The sequence below is a fragment of the Sciurus carolinensis genome, chromosome 7, assembly GCF_902686445.1.
Source record: "Sciurus carolinensis chromosome 7, mSciCar1.2, whole genome shotgun sequence".
Lineage (NCBI taxonomy): Eukaryota > Metazoa > Chordata > Mammalia > Rodentia > Sciuridae > Sciurus > Sciurus carolinensis.
In genome coordinates, this window is record NC_062219.1 from 10601764 (window position 1) to 10624722 (window position 22959).

The 22959-nt window shown below is 46.1% G+C and overlaps 1 protein-coding gene across 6 annotated transcripts in view; it reads right to left on the reverse strand.

Annotated features, from left to right (window-relative positions):
• The window catches only part of Arid1b (AT-rich interaction domain 1B), a 389935-nt gene extending 368302 nt beyond the window's left edge, over positions 1 to 21633 (reverse strand). For 4 of the 6 annotated variants that reach the window (XM_047557068.1, XM_047557066.1, XM_047557067.1 and 1 more), the window contains exon 1: positions 19828 to 21633. In XM_047557068.1, coding sequence (XP_047413024.1) covers positions 19828 to 21618 — 1791 coding nt within the window. In that variant the 5' untranslated portion in view covers positions 21619 to 21633. Of the gene's footprint in view, positions 1 to 19405; positions 19583 to 19827 lie in introns of those variants that run through there. The other 2 variants (XM_047557069.1, XM_047557070.1) reach the window with 2 other exon arrangements.
• Positions 21634 to 22959: the final 1326 nt, after the last annotated feature.

Consider the following 22959-nt stretch of genomic DNA (forward strand, 5'->3'; position numbering starts at 1 on the left):
TGTATAAAAGCCTGTCAAAGGCCCAGGCATGGATACGTTTGATGAGTCGCAGAGAAGCAACAGGAAGAACTAGATGAAGAAAAGGAAAAAGAATAAAAGCAAGTAAGAACAACCCTTGAAAGCAAAACAAAACAAACAAAACAAGAGAAGAGGGCAGGGAGTCACAAATGAAGGCAAACACAAAAGCAAAGCTTATGTCCAGGTAAGCATAGGCCAGGTAAGCACACCGAGGGATGGGGGCTCAAACCTGCGAGTAAAGCCAAATGTCCTGGTGCCCTCTGGAAAGGCCAGTACCATCCCTACCATCTTCCCAACACTGTCATTCCTGTGTGTGAAAACTCTCGGGACACATGCACGCATTTCTATTATGTAACTTCACAAACACGACTGCATTCCAGACATAAGATGCTGACTCTTAAACAGTCAGTGAAAAGGCTTAAGAACCGTACGAGATCAGGTAGAAAACATCCCATCACCTCTCGGGTGCCACGTAAGCCAGCAGAGCCTGGAAGCTGCACGGTCCTGGACAATGTGCCTCACAAAGGCGGACCGCGACAGCAGCAAGGGAACGAAAGCCACGGGGGACAGGAAAACAGTTCACAGCCGCACAGGCCCCACGAGGAGGAAGGCAGACACACTCGGTGGAACTGGCTTGTGCTGCTTCTGTTTTCCACTCTTGCATTTATGCTAAATAAAACTGCATTAAATATAACCAGTAATATTGTGTACATACACACAGACACAAACACTAGATACATACTCAAATGCATATGTGCACATGTATTCATATGTCTGAGATGCCAAGAATACTTAGAAGTATAAAAAATAACCCTTAACTTATATATAGCCATAGAAAAACAAGGCCAATTCATAGTCTTTCCCTAGCTGAAACCTTTCCCCTCACTCTCTGCAGGGAACAGGCCTTCTGGCCACTCTGTTGTGGCCTTCATTTGAAATTAAGAGCCCTAGTGGGCTAGGGGAGCTGTAACCTGCTATTTGCTACATCTTAAGAAATTCTGATCCAAGAACCTAAACAGAAGCTTCAAAACAAAAAGTGAAAGAGTGGTCAAAAGTATTTAGTGTTCTCTATGATGCCACTAGCCATTCTTTGAGCTAACATCTGATATTTTAAAAATCAGAAGTCTATGACTCAAACACTACATAATTTTTTCAGTTCAAGTATTATTACTCAAATTACTAAATCCAAAAAAGGAGTGCATTATTCTGAGTAGAACATACACACTGAATGAACAGGAAAGAATTTAGACATAAAAAATTACTGACATATTTTAACATAATCAAGCTTTCAAAGACACTAAAAATTTATTTCTGCTTCATCTAATGATGCGAAGTAAAATGTTATCGAGGAGAAGTTTACGTCTTCTAATTCACAGCCCACAGTCCCTCCTAATTACCCGCATAGCAACACTACAGTCTGACCCTTTCAGAAGGGCTGAGACCCCTCTGACACAGACCCAGGTCCTCCAGCACAGAGCTGCGACAGTGGACGTGGCTCACACCTCTCTAGCGCAGCGCCAGCAGCCACACGCGCACTGCTGCTAGAACTGGGTCTCCATCCTTTTGACGATGTGTTTCACACCTCATTTGCTATGAAGAGTTACAACATTTTAGTCAAGAAAGCAATTCAATTTTTTCCACAGCAAAACGTGTAACAGTATTCCAACTAATGCATAACTGGAATTCCAACTCCAGACCACTGGGTAAAGTTCAAACTGCAACACTGACAGAAACCAAGTACCACCTTCAGACGTGTGGAGACAGTCAGGGGTCTTACACATGTTTTCTGGGGCTGTAAAACAGAATCAAGTGGAAGAAGCCCTCCACATGCTGGCTTGTGGACAGCAGCAACGTTCCCCCTGCTAAGACAAGCAGAGCTGGGCTCCGCAGCCGGGGAGGCCGGGGCAAGAGGTGCCCTGCCAGGAGATCCAGGCCAATTGTCAGTCCCCATCTCAAGGAAAGGGAAAAAAGGGAAAGGCCAGGATCTCCACCTGTTCCTACCACCACAGACAGCACAGCAGAGCCCTGACGGAGCACTTCCTCACAAAGAGCGAGCTTTTACTGTAACAGTATGTTGTTTTCACAATTATGTTGGGGTCTGAGATCACTGCAGTACATGTGTACTTCTGATTACATCAAGGATATTTCCAAAAGTAATGATTATTCAAGATCCTGTCCTGTTTATGGCTATCCAAAACAGAAGGTCATGTTCTGCACTGACAACAGAGCACAGTGGTCATCGGTCTCAAGTATCTTAGATTTTATAAGATGCAGGTGAAGACGAAGAGCACTGGCCCACAGAACCTCCTGCAGTGATGAGAATGTTCTAGGTCTGTGCGGCATGGGGCTACTGCACACTTACCATATGGCTACTGTAACTGCAGAACTGAACTTTCAATTTGTCTAATGTTAATTTCGATAGTGGCATGCAGCTAGTGACTACCACACTGGTAGAATCTCTAGAGTGTACTTTTAATGCTCAAAGCCCTTTTGGCTAGAAAAAGCTTCTTCACACTTATGTTCTGATCCCGAGTTTTCTCTGTGGAAAGCGGATGGTAATGAAAACGAGCTAAGTATAAAAGGGTTCACATTCTCAACAAAAAAACCCACACTCCATACCTGCTCCTTAACAGTGCGACAGAGGATGTGCACAGTAATGACATCCACTCCAGGGAAAGGGGGCCCCAGGAAGCGCCTTAGAGCCAGGTCTCTCAGGACACCCCTCAAAGAAGAAAATGATCCCTGTTTCTGAGAATCTTCCTACTGAGCAGCGATCCCACTTTATCTCTCTCTCAAACCAAATGATGTCCCCTGGTGGGAAGGGGAGATCTTTCTTCAAGTTTTTCAATATCCTCCCTGAATGTCAGATATCGTAAATGCAAGCAAGCAAACAAAGGAAGTCCTAGCACACCGACAACCTCGGGGACATACATTCAGACCAGCTGTAAAACTGAACTCATTCCACCTGAGACCAAGACAGCACAGGGTCTGAACAGGCAGAGTTAGAAGGCCCTTCCTGGATGATGCCCTCCTCACCCAGGCTGGGCCTCGGCCTCCTCTGTAAAGCAAGAGCAAGAACAGGGTCCAGTGCAGAGAAAGTGCACGTAGAGTTCTTAGCACTGTTCTTGACACCTGCTCACTGTTCAGTAAGTTGCTTTATACTTTTGATCATTTAATACTTAATATTTCAGTATAATGGCAAAACAACTGATTTCCCTTTGAGGCTTCAGGTACAATGAGAAAACCTGATCTACAACGTGTAATACTTATGAGGGGACACGTGAATTGTAATTTAAACAGTGGGTTCATAATAAATACATGGTAAAAAATACATTCCTGTGTTATCAAAGATTTTAACATCAATGAATAACACACACACACACACACACACACACACACACACACACACACGGGATATTTTTAATGTCCACTCCTGAGTGACCACTCTAAAATCCAAGACTTCAGAGGAGGTAAGAAGAAAATGTACAATAGCAACTTTTACCCCCACTAGCCATTGACCCAAGGTCAATACCACAGAACTGATTCCCAAACACCATAATCTCTGCTTAAGAACTTTCTCCAGGCATTCAGAGATGTCTCCACCAGACGAGCTGATGCACTGCTTCAAGGTGATCAAAGAGAAAAAGGGCACCCAAAACACACTGGTACTTCATGCTTCACATATTACAAACTTATCATCTGGAAATGTTCATAAATAATCTTTGTGCAAACGTGGCTCCTCCCACTCAGCCTCCACCTCACCATTCCCAACACAGCAAAGGAGCCACATGCACTTTGGAGTCACAGCTCAGATCTGACTCCTAGTGCCATTGTCTGATGGCCTGGGCAAAGCACATGTGCACTCCCCTCCCATTCTGCTTCCTTAGAATCTATCAAATGAGGACAGACAGCAAAACCTGTACCTGAAACTCCTGCGAGGATTAGGTAAGAGAACTGTGATAACAAGCACACACATGGAGTACCTCCCCACGACAGATATGCCTGGGGTCGCACAGAAGAGATAGGCCTCCTGTCCTTGCCTGAGCAGCTCCAGTAAACTACAGCAAAGGGTCAGGGGACATTTAGGGAGCTGTGACAGGAGAAGCCCGAATGGTGCCTGGGCATGCAGAGAGCTGACAGTAAGCATGAGTTCTCTACCTCTGTCTTCCAACTAAATAAAGCTGTTAAAACAAGAAACCCCAGCTCTCATCCAACCATCCTGAAGCTTCCATTTCTTCTCCTCTTCATTCCTGGACCTACGGCACCCTGCTTCCTGCCTGACTCTCCCACCAACCTGGACACCAAGGGCCATGGTACTGCCTCCATCCCCATGGACGTGCCTTAGCGCTCACCGTGGCTGTGCCCACCTTCCCTCCAGCAGCCTCTGCTTTCCATGTCGCCAGGTCCCCATCCCCCTTCCACCCTCCAATGCAGGGCTCTGGAGTCTTCTCCAGGCACGCGCTCCCCAGAGCAATCTCAGGAACCTCACTTTCAAAGAATGCATACATACACACAGGCCTGTCAGGCCCGCCTCCACTCTGCATCCCTGTTTCCTTCACGCCAGCTGAGCTGTCCAGAACACAGCTCAAACCCACACGCCCAAAACCAAAGCCTGGAATAAACAGGTAGGCTCATCTGAAACAAGAATGCCCTCAGTCGGGGCTGGGGAGATAGCTCAGTCGGCAGAGTGCTTGCCTTGTAAGCACAAGGCCCTGGGTTCAATCCCCAGCACCCAAAAAAAAAAAAAAAAAAAAAAAAAAGAACACCCTCAGTTATTCCATATGGTTTCTTTGCATAATTTCATATGGCTTCTGCTGGCGGGGTCAGATGGACAACTCTGTCTGTAACACCTTGTTTTCCCTGCCTGGAGGAGATGAAGGTGCCAATAGAGACGCCACTAGGGACTTCAACCACTAACAGTAGAAATGTCACTTATGTGACGTAAGTGGTGCATGCTGAGCATTTACAGGATTTCAGACATAAGTGTGACAGTTCCTTTAAAAATGGACTTATCACGTATTCATACACAGTCCCGTTACTAAATAAACATTTTGAATGTGCCCCGTTACTTCTCTCTTGTCCTATGCGTTTTAAGTATTAGTTTTTCAGTCCTGGAACAAACCATAGCACTGCCTTGTGTGTGGCAGTATTCCTTCCAAATCACCAAAACCCACACAACAGTGAGCTCTAGGCTGCAAATGAGCATGTCTATTTGGCACCTATCTATAAATGTCCTTGTCCTCATGTTAAACAATGTTCAGTTCTTCTGATTACTCTGTACTGCTGCCCTATAATAAAGGCTATGGAGTCCGTCCTACAGGTAGTTGGTTCTGCTATCTCTGCGATTAAATCAGCAATGATATTTTTAAACAATAAAGTAGAATGAAATATTACTGTAAAAGAGGAAATGCTACACAAGTGTTCATCTAATTCTAAGCTAAAATTCTAAGCATTATGGGGGATGTCACTTGGAAATATTCTATCAGCTTCAAGTTAAGGAGTAATCGGGAAGCATGGGAAACAAACTGAAAAGCCAGGCGACAGACATGAGGGGCTGGCATTCTGATCTTCCATCCTGCTCAGACACTTCCACAGTATTAAGTGAAATTCAACTGCTGTGGCTTGTATAAGACAATATTGTGAGTCAAACTGATTTTCCTAAAAACTGTGAGACTTGGTTTCACTGACAACTTTTTAAAAAAAGAGGTAGGAAAGCTTTTTCTAGTACTGAGCCTCACTCATAAAACAAAATCAGAGAAAGACAGCGAGGGTCTCAGCACCTGCCCCAATGCCTGCGCCCAGCGTCACCAACTGGGGCTCCAAAGGGGCCACATGGCAACAGCAAAGGCAGAGGCAGTTATGACCACAACATGGGACAACTCGCCCAAGTAGGAGAGGAGCTAGGTGCCTGCATTGGTGTGTGTGTGTGTGTGTGTGTGCGCGCGCGTGTGTATGCTGTGCACTAGCGTCGTGCGTCTTTTAAGACTCTTTAACAATTTTGTGCACTGGGGATGTAGCTTGCGGGTAGAGCAACTTATCTGGCAGGGTTCATCCCCCAGCACCGCAAAAAAAAAAAAAAAAAAAAAAAGATATGTTGATCTGTTGATTTGAGTATTTAGTTGATGACTTTCACCATCACAGTAGTTCACACGGGGCATGTGATGCACATTACATCTTATTCTGCTGGTTTCTTACTCTACAATTCTCTCTTCTGCTGCCTATATTCTCCCTTCTTCCCAACCTCCTGGCCCCTGACTTTCACCTGGCCTCCCTTCCCTATTTTCTTAGAATCCTGTTTCTTTAGATTCACAGTCTCTGGCCTCATAACACATGTGACCTGTGACACTGTCCAATCTGTCATCTACTCTCTTAGCCAAAGTGACCGAGCACCTTCTATGTGGCGCTCTGGATGCAGCCCACCACCCCCACCCCAGGAACTCCAGTGATAGCCACACTGAAACAAGCGCAGATGGCAAAGAATCTACCTTCTCTTTAAACACCAACAGATTATTTTACAGTGTCCTCTGATAACTCGAAGCAATGCCCCCGATTGCGGAATGCAGTTCCCCTGACAGGAGAAGGTAAATTAACGTTCGGTGACACTGTGGGAAGACCCAACACCACCTTGTGCCCTCACAGCACAGCTTCTCTCATCCCAGTCTAACAGTGACTGTGGAGTCTCACACTAAAATTCCTCCTTACAACAAAGTACTTTCATGTATTAATGACAAAAAGTATGCTTGTTGAAAAGTTACTTCCAGCTCTTCAGTGACCTGCCAGAGGAGAGGTAGACCCCGCAGACTGATGGTGGCCTCTGAATGTCTACTCCCAAGAGTGGTCCTGATGCACAACTGGATTTGAGAAAAATTCCTTGCTTCTAGCAGTTTGCTTGTCTACCAAACAGACTTCCAATGCTGTTGAAAGCACCGCAGTTGGGCAGAGCAGGTGCCAGCGCACGCAGAGGTGTCCAGTGACCGCAGCTGCTCATGCTACTATTGCTTCTTATCATCACACTATCGGTCCAGTCTCTAAAGCTGCATCTCTTCATTTGAGAAGCCAAGAATCAGAAGCAGTGTATGTTTAACGGTTTTACCAATCATCCTGACCAGAACAAAAGGACAAGTTCCTTTCCCCTCCTAAGGGTCCCCCGGGCAGGACCCCCCTCTTCAAAAACCACACAAGCTTGGCTGCTGACTCACTAACACTGATATTTTTCTTGCCTCGTCTGCACCCAGCTGGCCACTCTCCTTCACTGGTGCACTCTGCTCTCCCGGAAGACGCCCCTACGCTTGGTTACAGGCCAGCCGTGAGGCTTCTCCAATCACAGCGCGGCCGTCTGCCTCCTGGGTTCCAGCCACCCTCCACCTCCACACTTCCCGTCTGCTCCATCTTTCCAGGGGCACCCAAACATGCTAGCAGCACTACAAGCCTGTCCTCTACGGACTGACACCTCACACCTAGCACCTCCATGAACGGAGAGCCCTGAAAGCAACATGTTCTGCATGATCCTGACCAGACACTTTTCCTAATTATCTTATTTTTCCTCAAAGGAAAAGGAAGCAAGTCTTCCTCAGGTCACAGGATGACTCTGCTTCCCCTTAGACCACTGCATTCATTAGGCACAGGCCCTGCACAAATGTCCTAGGGAATCACCTCTTTTGCACTCCAAGGAAAGAACTGCGTATCAAGAACGCCTCCCAGCACCTGGGACAGAGGCTCTGCTGCATAACAGTATTTCATTAGCCCTAGTGTACACAGGAAAAGCTCAGCCTGAGAGCCGCACAAGAGCATTAATAAGTTTGTGACTGTCCTAATCACCTTCCTTTTGCCAAAAAACTAGCTGAAGTACTACTTCACATCTACTATTCTCAGAGAAATTTCCTCTGAATACTCTGTATATCAACCCAATCAAGTATCATGACTATTATTTATACAGAGTTGTACTTCAACTCCAAGTACGTACATTAACAAGGCAAAGATAAACTTCTTTTAAAACTAGTTTTATCTAATAATTCTAGTTTTATCCAAAATTTCATTGTTCATCAATTACATTTAGTAATCGTTACAAAACTGAGAAGCTTCATGTGAGTTGAATTCTAATATCAATTCATTTCAGAATTTTACCGCACAGACAAGAAGAGCTGTCACTTTCCAACACGTCATCTCTCCAGGTTTCTAGTGACTTCTACCTTTGAAAGGCCCATCTAAATCAAATGCATCTAAGGCCAGGACCGCCCACAGGGTTGCAGGTACTTAAATCTCAAGTAGCAATCGAAAATAAGCAAAAATCCCAAAGAGACTTCAAAAGCAGGTTAGAAAGGAAAAGAAAGAGCGGCCAGGGCTCCTTAGAAAGGCCCGCAGAGGGGCCTTCCTTCTCTAAGGCGACGCCGTCCTGCCATCTGGCCGGCTGCTGCACTGCAGGTCCCGCACCTGGGCACGTCGCCCACGCCACGCGCGTTTCCACGCTGGCCGGGAGGACGCCGCCAGCCTGTCCGACCGGCCTGTGCCGTCGGTGCGCAGTGCGCGGTCCACGGGAATCCGATTTCCTTGCATTACCTCTGCCCAGGTCAGGGATGAATGGCTGTCAAATTCCCAGTGGAATAAAAAGAAAAACCCTTTCTTCCTGAGGCAGCAAGTTTCAATTCACAGAACACATGGCTAATCTACATGTGTGAAGGTCACGGCACTTCAGTCGCAGAGGTTAAGAATGGAGCAGCTCACGTAAGGGGCTGTCTTAAACATCCTGGCGCCATGCCCAACAAGTAAGACTGCTGAAAAGCAATAGATAGCTTCTGGCAGCACAAGGGGGAAAATATTTTGATCATGTGATGTCGTACACACTACCTAGTTTATTTCACACGTGAAAAACTTTCTCGGTCCCTAAAAAATACCACATACACAAAACGAATGCAGATTTCAGCCTCACCAGTTTAGCTATGCTAGCGCACGTTCCTCTTAATAAAATAATTTATATGAAATTTCTAGATAATAAAACTTCAACATACTGACAACGGGTTGGCTCAAATATCTTACCAGCTGACTACAACTTCTTTGCATTAGCTTTTTGACTTAGCACGAAACTACTTAGACCACAAAAGGGTATTTAGGCTACAAAAATCATATTCCTTTAAGCTATCCAGGCACCGCTGTCTTAAATACAATTCCTCTTCCCCACTTCACCTCATTCTTCTCTCCCTTCTCACTAATAACATAGTCACATGGACATCACAGAACTTACAGCATGATCAAAGACAAAACCCAAAACTGCTTTTTGCCTCCAGTTTTCATTAACCGATTGCTGAATAAAAGTAAATACTGGTGTTTACAAGTGCTCGTAGTTCTGATGAATCTCACAGTGGAGGAGGAAGGGCAGGATGGACACCAGGGAAGGGGGAAAACCCAGAGCTGTAAGCAAGTCTCCACTGCAGGCTGGGCCCCTCCTGCCCGAGGTCCTGCACTCACCCACACGGTGGCCTGGTCAGAAGTGGCTGGCAAGGCAGCGAAGAGAAGATTCTCAAGGCCAGCAAACTCCTAGTGAGTGCGACTATAATTTTAACTTACTTAATACAGGCAGAAAGTTAATTAGAAGCAAAAGATCCAATTTGGAAGTTGTCTGCCTACCAACAACTTCCCTCAACTCAAAATTTAGATTGCTTTGAGTCCAGAGCTGTTCAACCCATAATTCTAATGAAGTGGAATAGGAAGCAATATAAAAATCTCCCACAAACTAACAATTAATTTAATCACCAATATTTACTTAGTAACTTAAGGATATCCCTCTATGCTCAACAAGGAACATAATGTTTAACAGCTTACAAATAGTCTCTGGATACATATTTTTCTGGATAGACCAGTGCCCTACACTCTAAGGTCACTAAGTATTTGTTGATAGTGACAAAGCTAAATTCTTCAAATATCAATCTTTTAAAGTTGTTTTTCCTTTCCTAAAAATATCACTATTTTTTTTAAGAAACAGGAAAACTACAATGAACATTTCAGAAATGCTCACTCACTAACTTTGACTAAACATTTGAGAAGGTAAAATGACAGAGGGGCTGGGCACAGGGCACACCAGGTAATAAGCAAGTACCTTATAAAGTCTACTCCTCAAAAAAAAAAAAAAAAACACTACGAATTAACTATTGTTTCTCATTCCTTTAGAAATGAGGAAATAAAAAGCACAGAGAAATGAAGTAACTTGCCTGAGTTCACACAGCTAGTATATGTTCAAACTTCCAGGTTTTCTAACCTGAATTTTGGCTCTTAAGCTTGCCCCTGCTTCCATCCTCTTGCCTCTCCACCAGGTTAACTTCTGCTCATCAGTCATGTCTTAGTTGATCAGCAAGAGCCTTCTGCTCCTACCCCACCCCTCAACCTACTCTACACAAAGTGGCCCTCTAACAAAACTAACCTACACTGCATTGGTGGGCATGTTTACTTGTCCTTGTCCTTTTTTTTTTTTTTTTTTTTTGTGGTGCTGGGGATTGAACCCAGAGCCTTGTGCATGCGAGGCAGGCACTCTACCAACTGAACTATCTCCCCAGCCCACTTGTCCTTAATTATCAGGCCCTAGTCACCAAGGGACCCCATCATTGAACACAGTGCAAAGCACACAGCAAGCACCACACGTCTGACGTCCATACTCTTGGAATGATGGCAAGAAGCCCTGACATATACAAGACTGTTCAATAAGGTGGTTAAATGACCCAAATATTAGATCCTTTGTGCTAATGATAATATGAAGTCATTTCTTTATCAGAAAACATCATACGAATGGCACCCAAAATAAAATCCAAATTAGGGTCACTGTCTCGTCAACATCACAGCACCCAAGAACAATCTCCAAGTACTGTACACTGGCCTTCCAGTTAGTGAACACTGCCTGGACAGATTTCCTTGTGACTGATATTGAAAATGGGTAATAAAGTCTTCAGAAAACATTCATTTTGGATACATTATCAACTACTCTTCCAACATTTCCCAGATGATGCATTTTGAGGGACACAGTCTTTTTAGGAAAGAACTGCAAAAGAATAAGTCATTCACCTTAATTTCCCCTCCGTAAAACACCAGGAGTTTATGATAGTTCACCAGAGAAAATTATGGATCATATGCTGTATTTATTCTCTGTATCTTAAGTACCAAGTGGTGCTCAATAAGTATTTGTTCAAAATAGAATTAAATTTTGTTTCATAAATCTCAGCATAAAACAAACAGAACTGTTCTTCACTTGTTTGAGGCAGCTCCTGGCACCCTCAGACTTGACTTTCCCTGTTTCGACTACTGCAGAGCAGTCCTAACCTCCAGGTGCAATGAATTACAATCCTATTAGGGTCCAAATATGAATAGACTCCGTGAAGTTGAAGCAGACACAGAAGCAAGTTATTTAACCAATAAGAAGCCAAAGTTCAGCACCCAAAAGCTCCAAAACTGCTAGTTTTAAATTTTTGAAACTTTGTTCCTTGGCAAAAACTAGTACTTCTGAAAAGCCAGTCATTTTTGCAGGTCATGTGTGTGGTAAGGCCTAAGAAGCGCAAGACTTCGCGCAGTCAGAGGAGGGAACTTAATAATTAACACTAAGCACGAACCCGGAACGGAGTAGAAACTTGGGTATAATGACATCGGCCACTGCAGCTCTATCAGTTACCAAAACCAAGAGTTCCAATCAGCACCAAACTACACTTCAGGAGGAAAATTACAATGGAATGCACAAAAAGTGAGTCCTAGCACAGGCCTCAGTTTACACTCACTGAACCGGTCTGGGACCTGGTGCCATTTACCAGGCTTCGCAGTGGTGCCCAGCTGATTAGGCACTCTGTTCAACAATTCAAAGTGGCATAGAATGTGCAGCAGGGAGGGCTGGGCATCACCTAATTGATAGGCAAGGGCTTGTCCTCAACCACACCCTGAAGTGCGGCAGGACCAGGCAGAGAACTAGAAACCCAGCCCCACCCACGGTGGGAAGGCAGGTGGGCAAAGAGGAGCCGCCAAAGGTTTTGCCTCCAGGACTTCGGGGGAGGTTTCAACAAGCTGCCTGCGGCAACACTCCAGAGGTTGAGCCCCTGCTGCACGGCAGAGTGAACGGGCACCCGAGTCCACAAATGAGCCCAGTCTGACCACTTACTTCCAAGCCATGATCTTTCCACTACATCAGAACGCATCATGATAATCTTTCCTCTCACAGTCCTCATAATCACAGAAATGGACTCGTACACAACAAACAAGCCAGTCTCTTAGGAAACATGTCTGCTTCTTCACAAAGATACCTGCTCGGCAGTAGCAATGTTTCCCATTTGTTTCCAAGGTCATCATAATTCACTGGGTAAAGTGAGTTCATTATTAAAAAATATAAACTGGAAACAAAATTTAAAGGATGTCACAATGAGCTTATAGCTTGATGTATGACTGGTTCTTAATATTTCGAAAATTTAGATGCCAAATTCTTAATCAATCTCGGAACTGCCAATCGTTTTATAAAAATCAGGCTATGAAGTATGGCAAATAGTTGAACTTCTAAGATGCTCATCACAAAAAGAAACAGGAGATGATACTAAGAATTCCGGAACTGCCTCCACTCATCATCACTGCCTCGCTTTCTGAAAGGTTTATTTCAGGACCCAGAAGCAGTAGCTGAATTTACTCCTCAGCCAGCATACATTATCTAAACAGTTACCAAAAATACCCCAGCAATCTAAGTGTCTTCCTAAATCTGAGCAGACTGTTTAACTTTTTTCCAAGAGTCTGTGTAATGTAGAAAACTGAGAAAAAGAAAAAGGACCATTCTATATAAATTTGAAAGTGATTATATTTTCCCTTTTTTAGTTATTATTCTCTGTAGTGGATCTACATTTTGCTCTGGCACAAAGTCAATACCTGACTGGGAGAAATGGAAAGTCAGAGATAACAACAGCCCTATCCTATCAGTCCATAATGACCTGTGTTGCACAAATCCACTCCCCCACCCAAAAAACTGGGCCACTAGGCTGCTGACCCACAATGCTGCTATGGACGCTCTGTTAAAATGAGCTAGTTCTAAATCATGATGCCAAAATCCATAATCCAGGGAGCAAACACAGGCGACAGCGGCAACCCAGACCCCGGCCACTGCCTGTGTCTCACCCAGGCTGACTGAGAAAATGCGTGTTCTGTATGGACTGGTTATCTGATTATCTGGAGTGGACATTTACCTAACAGACATCTCACAACACACATAAATACTAAAATGTTTACGCTTTAAAGAAATAATTGTTGCTTCTTAAAGAGCCGTCCATTTCCTCAATACCCTCTACAAAATCCAGCACTAAAACACATAACTGAGCACGTGAACAGGTGACTTACCTATCGTTATCAACAGCAATTAAAAAATAATTCTAATATTTTATCCAAACACACAAAAGGCTATTCATAAGAAAGAAGTATCCCTTTGCAGCAGCCTTTTAAATTTAATTAAAAGGCCAACTGTCTTAATTTAGGAATTTTTCCATGTACAGGGAATTTCTGTAATTCTCAGAGGAATAAAAGCTAACCAACCACATGGGGGAGAGCAGAGAATCCTACCAAAGAGGACACAGCATCACCTGGCCTATCTGCCCCAGGATGGACGAAAGGGAAGCCCCAACACCCATTGCACACCAAGAAGAGGAAAAACGACCACTGCCAATGATCTTCACTAACAGGAAAAAAAAACAACTAACAATGTTTAAAGAGAGGCTAAAAATGCAAGCGATACGAGAACTATGAAAAAGGAAAGGAGATCATGGTAAGAGTTTATTTCCACATATGATCATCCAAACAAGGCCCAGATTTCACTCAAAAACAAACAAAAAAATACCCAAACCTTCAAACTTTAGAAAAGTTCCAAAAAGCTGCTTTCAAACTTTTGATGACACACCTGCCAATGAAACAACTAACCTACACCACACAGCTCCAAAAAGACCAAATCTGCAAGATTCTCCCAAAGTTAGAAAGGCAGAGAAGTGATGGACTAATAAAAACAAACAAACAAGATCACCAGCATTTCCAGGGACTGCGGACGAAGGCTTTACCAACAGACTAAGAAAAGGTGAAGCTGACTGTCACAGAAACAAGATCACTCATAACTCCCAGCAACAGCTAGCGATTTCAAAGTCTGACATGAAGAAAATGAAGAGAAATACTTCTAGGATATGAAAACTGGCGCTGGACCGGGCCATGGCTGCACAGCAGCATTCAATGCTACCAGCCTGCGCTCCTCTAGACGGGTAAAACAGCAACTTTGAGGTTGTGTGTGTTTTAGCACCGTAAAATACACACCTATATATGTATGACTTTTAAAGTACCCCATTACCAAAATAAAGTACAGTATTGTCCATGCAGATTTTCTCCTGGATTTCATCAGGTAGGACCTCCCCTCCAGAATCCTCCCCTAATAAGTCTCATCTGGATTTCCAGACTCACCTTTCATGAAGGTCAGACCAGACACTGAGAAGTGTACCCTTCAGAGAAGGTCCCAAGAGGCTGAGCCTCAGTCAATTCCAAAGAACTATCTTGCTACAACAATCCCCTCCAGATTCTGCTGCCACCTACCTGATTTTAATAATGGAAATAAGAGTGTCTACTGGTAAACCAGATATGCTTAAGACTTAGAGGCTTTAGTCTCCTTCTCAGCAATGAATATCAATCAAGAAATAATTTAATTTCATCATTAATTCATCTGTCAAACAGTAGCCTTCTAATATTCTTGGCACTGATCCATACATAAGTGGGTTAGAAAACTGCCTGCTGGACCCTATTCAAATAAGTAAACCTTAGGAAATAGTTTTCCTACCATCACTATAGCTTAAAAACTTGGAAAGTAAAATATGTTTGGTGAAAACATACTGTGAACTCACATATCATACTTTGATAAATTCATTTATTCAGTTAATGCGAATCATTAAAACTACAGTTTATGTAAACCATATTCAGATGTTAGCATAGGATAAAATAGTGTATGCTCCAGGACACGAGGATAATGATAACCAAACGATACCTAATTTTTTTTTCTTTTCATCAGGTTTCTAAAGTCACTAAAGTATGCCAAACTCTGAATTAATTTACTGAATCACCCCATTAAACCAAAAAGGGTGGTTTACTCTTGTGCAAATAACCTCCAAACTAGAAAAAGCAATACAGTATAGAATTCTAGGTCTGTGACATGTAAACACATTCGCGCGGCAACACGCCTCTGCTTGGTGCTCCTCCCCCACACGGCAGGGAACGAGGACTTGGGATTCCTCAGCCTGGAGCCTGCACACAGCCAGCGAGCAGCTCGCTCTCCAGGTCCACAGGGACTCGCAGAGCCTCCTGTTCCAGGAAAGACACCTCTAAGAAAAGACACAACCGAAAAACTACCCAATTTTAAAAAAGCCCAAGAGGTGGGATATGGCCCCTTACGTAGAAACAGAACTGTAAAATGTCATAAAATTTTTATAATATCCATTTTGAAAATCTAAATATTGCAAAAAAAAAAAAAAAACCGATGGGATTGAGTTTTACCAATATTCATTTCAGCCTCCATAAATCTGTGGTTTTTAAGAAACACGTGACAGTTCTAGCAAACAAAAATATCAACCTTAAATGTACAAATCTATACACAACCCAAAATGAAAGTGACACGAGTGATATCTTATTTCCTTTTGCACAAAACATGGCTCAAAGCACACAGATCCCGGACCTGGGCAATGTCGGCTACTGCGCAGCAGTGAGAACCGCCTCCAGATCTAGGACCCGCACAAAGCTAAGGCAGCTCCAGGCCGAACATCCGAATCTGCATCACCCATCAGCCCGCAAAATGAGGAGCAAAATGTCTTGGGCCTCCACCAAATGTAAATCAAACCACCCTCCTCCTGGGAGAGGAAAGGGTTAAGTGCACGAGCAGATCCTCTGGTTTGCCGGTGAGGTCAGTGTGTGTTCTAGAGAAGTTCCTATCATACCGAAGTTGTCATTTTAAATATACCCAACCCCAAATTATAAAGGAATAAAGTCCATTAATAAAAAAGAGAACCAAAATTTCCACCCCATTCTATTACACCTGTTTTCTTTAAAAGAAGTCGGTCTAGGGAAACTATCAAATGAGCTTATATATTAAAATATTAAAGTCTTACTGTACATTGTCTTATGTTTTTTAAATTGGTTCTCAAACCAGAATTCAAATTATTTTTATACTGGAGTGAGGATGCTTCTCTATTCACTACAGGTGTAGTAAAGGAATGAGATTTAGAGGTTAAGTACATTAATCAAAGAGTCCAAGTATGATCTGTATTATTCCCATATCCATAACACACTTCTGAGACAAGATGACGTTGAGAGAAATGAACAAGTATAAAAAAAATCTAGTGAAAACTCATTCTTAAAAGCATACCAATAAAACCAAAGGAAAAAAGGATTACTGTTTCCCACTATAGACCAAAGGCAAGAATGTGTTGTTCCCTAGAAGGTATTCAATGATTTAGTATTAATATAAACATAAATTTAAGTGATAGGTGTCATTCGGTGGTTACCACTAAGAAAACAACAACAACAAAAAAAAAAAACACAAAATCAAATACCACGAAAAAATCAGGATTCTCAATAAAAACAATTTTAAGCTATAATAATTTCATCCCATATAACAGAAAAACAGTAAACTGTAAACATTTTGTTACACTTTTTAAATATGGGCCTTTTCTAAATGACCAATTTCACTTATTCATACCTTCTGTGGTAAATTTAGGCCACAAAAATCTTTATAAGATTTAAAATATCAAATAACCTCAGATTTCGTGGAGGAGTAAGCAGGTAATCTTATGATACAATGTGTCTTATATATATTTTAAGATAATCAGGAACAAGTTTGCTGCTTCCTGCTTTGAAAGCCAGCTAATCACTTTTCTTTTAATGGTAAGGCTCTTTTTTATTACATTGTATTAAATTCTATAAAACTGAAAATAAAATAGCATGAATGGAATTCAACACAAATGTGGACATCATAAAATCTCTATGTGTAAGCTGACCTCAGTGTTCCTTTTGAGATTGCTCTATGTGAACACTTATCTCAAAAAAATCCAGTAACAAACTCACTCATAAAATGGCTTTTCACTCTAAAAAGACCCTCTCCAATGTGTTTTATTACCAATTACAAAAACATTTGCTACCCATTGTAAGCCATTTCCTAAAATCAAAAATGAAACTAAATGTATTCAAGCTCAAAAAAATTTTTTTCATTATTTAACAAAATGACTTAGTAGTATTTTATGACCTATAGTCAGGTAATAATTTAATACTTTCAATAAATGACTGTTTCTAGCATAATTATCACTAACGAATACTAAATAACACTAGCCTTCCAAAAAGCAAAGAGGGGAGTATGAAAAAGACATTCCACATGTTATTGGTAAGATACCAAAAAGAATATGTGAATAGAGGTCGTATGTCCTGTCATTTTTCCCCTCAAAGATAAAAAGCATTCCCAAGGGTCATAGTGAGGACAAAATGGATTCACTCTCATTTCAAGAAAACAAAATACTTAAAATCACTGGTACCATCAAGAAATAATACTCTAAAGTAACACGGACCTACATATGCCTCTAACTTTATTAGTCTGTAGTTTTTACAAAGATGAGAATTTTAAACAACCCCTTTAAAAACAAGCTGACAAAGCAAATCTTTTTAAAATCAATTACATGGGTATATTTACATTTCTCTTTAATATTTGTACTTGGATGGATCAAAACTAAAAATTGAAATCACAACCTTTTCATCAAGGATAGGAAACATTATCATTAAAAGGAAAACTTCATTAACAAAAGATATTAAGCCAAGATTTACATGATTATTTGTTAAATTTAGGCCTTCCCTCGCTCTGACAACTCTTTCCTCTAATATATGATTTTTATTAAAATATACCTTCCTAAAATAAATGAGCTAAGTAAAATCATATAATCCACCACCACTGTTATTCCTTTTTACCAGATAAGAATTTTTTAAAGATTTCATAGCATTAAGATGTCTACGGAAGAAAGATTATTTGGAAGAAACACCCAGTACAACTTGTCTATAATGTAGCTTCAATAATTCACTGTGTAAAGCAGTTCAAATAAAGCTAATCTATTTTGTTACCTAACTTAACAAAATAATCAAGGAAAAAGATTACTAGATTGTCCAAATCAAAAACAAATGATTTCTAGTATTTCACAGGGATATCCACAGTTTCTCTTTTAACTAATTGTCTACTGCAAAAATTATGGTTTTCTCACTTCGTTCTTTTTAAATATGCCAATTCAAAGTAAAACTCCTTATCCACAAACATTTTAAAACCATCATAATTGTTAAAATACAATCACTAAAAATGAATAGCCTTAATCTTGTCATAAAGCTAATTAAATACCACCAAAAGATGCTGCATTTTGGAATCCTAAAATTTTTGTTATATTAAAACTACGTGCTGCTACATTCAAAATATTTTTCACTGTTGAATTTGTAAAGAGCAGTCTTTTATAAAAGCTTGCAAATCCAAAAATTGGTACAATTTGTGGTTTAATTACTTTTCAATGGTCAATCTTCAGCCTACAAATAAAGTCTATGATATATGTAATGTCCATATTGTAAGATTGTCCAAGGTCTGAGTTTTGTACATGTTTAATATTGAACCCCTGCATGATGTTTTACTGCATTTAATCCTAATAACTATGATTCACAACAATTTAAGCTCTAAATAATATTCAACCTTCCATCTGCTTGTAATAGAGTTATTATTTGTGGCAAGAATTTTTGTGACTGTACTGCTCAGCACTTCTATTTACATCAGCAGTGCTAAATGCCCAATGGTGAGAGGGGAGCCAATCAGATGGCAGATTAGATGTCAACTCAGAGGCAGCTGTCTGGAGACTATTACAGCCAGTTTACCTCCACAATTCAAATTCCAAACCTTGCAAAGGAGATCAAGTCAGTCTTTAGGCTCAGCCTACTAGCAAGAAACAGCAAGAGTATAGGACGCTTCCTAAAAGCGCTGTAGGGCTTGGGTGACGGCAAAATAAAGAAAACCCAAATAAACACGATCCGAAAAGATCCCTTTCCACTGGTCTAAACTTATTAGCTATGCTGAATAAAATGTATGTCTAATCCATGATCAAAATAAGTTCCATCGATCCGGAATGTGCTCGTGTAACACGGCCTCTCGCTGAAGGTGACTCCTTGCAGCAGCCCGAGCCCGATAATGGATGTCCCCGGCCCTGCTCAGGAGCCATCGACTGCCTCCCCTCCACGCCGCTGCACACTGGCCTCGTTCCGCCAGCGAACGTCCAAACTCCACGCCCGCACCGAGCGCCTCGGCCGGCCGAGCTGGCCCGGCACGGGCTGTCATAGGCTGGCCTCCTTTCCCTGCCTTTACCTCGGAAGCCGAGAGCAACGTTCGCGGCCGACGGAGGGAGAAAGTTCTCCCCCTCGGCTCGGTCCGGGCGCGCTGCGGGCGCTGCCGCGCGGATCTGCGCGGTTCCCCAGACCCGCCGCCCCGCTCGGCTCCCCCGCGGCGGGCCTGGGGCACTGACCCGTCCCGGGGCCGGGGCTCGCCGAGGCGGCGAGGGTGCGGGTCCGCGGCCCGGCCCGCCCGGCGCGGCCCCGCGCGGCCCGGACAGCGCGGCGGGCACGGGGCGCGCCGAGCCGGGCGGGAGGCGGCCGCGCGAGGAAATGGCCCTGGCGCCGCGCCCCCGCCGCCCCCGCGAGAGGACGCGAAAAGTACCCGGCAAAGAAAGAAACTCGGGCTCCGGCGCGCGAGGCCCGGGCGGAAGCAGGCCCGGCCGGCGCGGGGGTTACCTGGGATCTGCCCATGGTCGGTCCGGGGGTGCCGGGGCTCATCGCCGGGTGACTCCTTTGTTGCGCGGCCGCCCAGGCCGGGCTGGCAGCGGCGTACTGGGCGCCCAGGTCCTTGCCCAAGCCCATGCCCGCGGCCGCCTGCTGGCCGCCCGCCGCCGCCCCCGCCGCCGCCGCCTGGGACTGGGGCTGCGACGGCGGCGGCGGCGGCGCGCTGGGGCTGCTGTAGTCGGGGTAGCTGCCGCCGTAGCTCCGCATCATGGGGCTGGGCGAGGTGAGCAGCTGGTTGAGGGTCGGGGTGGCCCCCGACGGGTGCTGGTTCTGCCCGGCGAAGCGCTGGAAGCCCCCCGCCGCCGCGCCGGCGGCCGCCTTGCTGAGGCTCGCGGCCCCGCCGCCCCCGGGGCCCATCATCATGCCGCCGCCCTGCTGCCGGGGGGAGCTCAGCACCCCGTACCCCGAGGACGAGCCCCCATAGCCGCCGCCGCCGCCTCCTGCTGCTGCTGCCGCCGCCGCGGCCGCCGCCGCCACAGCTCCCGCTCCTGCTGCTGCCGCTGCCGCTGCCGCTGCCGCTGCTGCTCCTCCTCCTCCTCCTCCTCCTCCTCCTCCTCCTCCTCCGCTGCCTCCTCCTCCGCCGCCGCCGCCGCCGCCGCCGCCGCCCGCGCCGGGCCGGCTGTAGCCCGGATAATGGTTGTACTGGCTGTTGGGGTACCCTTCGTGGGAGTTCTGCAGGGGGTCCATGCTGCCGGGGGCACCCGCGGCGGCTGAGGCGGAGTGCATCATCCCCATCCCGGGGCTTTGTTGTCCGCCATGTTGATCAAAGCAAGGCCCAGCGCGGCCGCCGGGGCCGCCGCTAGCAGGGGCAGCGCTGCCATAGTAATTATTAAACTCCGAGACGGCCGCCGGGCCGCCGCCGCCGCCGCCGCCCCCGGGCACGGCGACCGGCGGCTGCTGCGCGCCCAGGGCGCCCAGGCCCGGGTGCTCGTAGCGGCCTCCCGCCGGCTCCCCCATCTTGGGCGGCGCGTCGTCCTCGTCGCCCGGCTTGCTCAGCAGAGGCTGGCCCGGGGGGTCGGCCTGGCTGCCCGCGGCACTGTCCTTGGCGCCTCCATGTTGCGGCTGCTCCATGTCGGGGCCGGGCTGAGGCGCGCCGCCGCCCGCGCCGCCCAGGCTGTTGTTGTTGGAAATGGGATGTTGCTGCTGCTGCTGCTGCTGCTGCTGCTGTTGCTGCTGCTGCTGCTGCTGGAACTGGTTTAGCTGCTGCTGTAGTGCGTGGTGGTGGTGGAGGTGGTGGGCATGGTGGTGGTGGTGGTGGGCATGGTGGTGGTGGTGGTGCTGCTGGTGGGGCGGCGCGGCGGGGGCCTCGCCAACGGCTTTCAGTTTGTGGTTGGGGAGCAGCCCCGTCTCCATGGCCGAGCCCGGGCCCGACGAGGAGGAAGAGGACGCCGCCGCCGCCGCCGCCGCGGAGGAGGAGGACAGCGCGGCGGCGCTTGCACCCTCCTTGAGTGCCGCCTCGGAGCCGCCGCTCTTGGCGCTGCTGGCGCTGGCGGCGGCGGCCGCGGCGCTCGCGCTATGGGCCATGTTCAGTTCGTGACGGGGGTGCAGGGGATGGTGGTGTACATTATTCAGGCCGCCGTCGCCGCCGCCCCCCAGCATGGGTCCCGGAGCCGCCGCCGCGCCGCGCGCCCCCGCCTCCAGGTCCCGGGCCCCGGGCGCCGGCCGCGGCCCGGGGGGCGCCCGCCGCTCGCCGCTGCCCGCCCGCGCCCGCGCCGCCGCCGCCGCTGCTGCCCGCGCGGCCATGATCGCCGCGGCGTGGCGCGGCCGGGCGGGGGGCGGGGGGAGACAATACCCCCACTTTCAGTCCGCGGCCCCTCCTGCGCGCATCCACGCGGCCCGCCGGGGCGCCGCCGCCCCCTCCCCCTCTGCAGGCCCGCGGGAGCCGCGCCGGGCACGCCTTACGGTCTGGGCCTGCTCCCGCTGTGTGCTTTCACGGTGAAAGTTTTGGGTTCAGGTTTAAATGAAACTTTTCTCTTTTCCTCTCTAACCCGGATATGGGCAAAGGCACGGCCGCCGGAGCCTGCCGGGCCCAGCATGGCATGCGGGGAGCCGAGCGAGCCCCGGCAACTATTATCCACTTCTCCTGATTCCCCTGCGCACTCGCAAAACGCGGACTGGACTCGGCCCCGGGCGCCGCCGCCCGGCGCAGCCTCGCGGGTACCCACCGGCGGGCCCGGCCGGCAGCCGCGGCGCTCGGAGCCGGCGGCGGGCGGCCGGGCTGCGCGCTGGCTCGCGCCGGTCTCCTTGCCGACGGCGTCGGCGTCGGCCAGGAGCGAGGCCGAGCGAAAGTCGAGTCTGATGAGCAGACAAAAGAGCGAGAAGGGCTGGGGACAAAGTTCTCTACTGGCCTCGGAGGTTGCGAGCAGCCGGCGGAGAAAGGAAATATTTAGGCAGTCTGAGCAAAAGCACCGACTCTCCCAGGAGTTATGTAATTTTCCCACAGCGTTGGCCTCCGCGCCTTGAGTTCGGGCCATCAGCTAATTCCCACAACTTCTTCCAGTTGCAACGTTAGGGACGACTGTAGGTGAAGGTTAGCCGCATTCCAAGAGCTCTGTGCCCTGTACACAGCAGGAGCTCAATAAGTGCTTAGCATTGACTACAGCTGCCCCGTAGGAAATGTTTATATAACTCTTGTTAAAGGCACCTTGAATAGGTAGGAAACTCAAGAGTGTTCCCAGAGGAGTATTTTTCTTACAGTGCACTTCGATGGCCTCACAAATGTGTAAAGTGGTGTGTCATGCGCCCCACAACTTTCACACGAAGATTTAACTCTTGGTGCCCTAATAGGGACAGCTAAGTTTTATCTCATATCTTCATAAATCCATATGACACCTTTGGTCACATTTCAGAGGTTAATGTGTGCAATTAACCTCTTGATGTGAGTTCATTTCTAAGTAATACAAAACAAAGTAGACATTATATTTAATAAATATAATATCAGTAATGACAGTCAAATCTAATCCTAAAGGAGAAATATTCTATACCTTGTTCTCTAAAAAATAGTATCTATTGTCTTATCACCATATAATGTTTTAACGTTTATATTATGAATCTACCACTAGCAACATTTTGAAGATCTTTAAT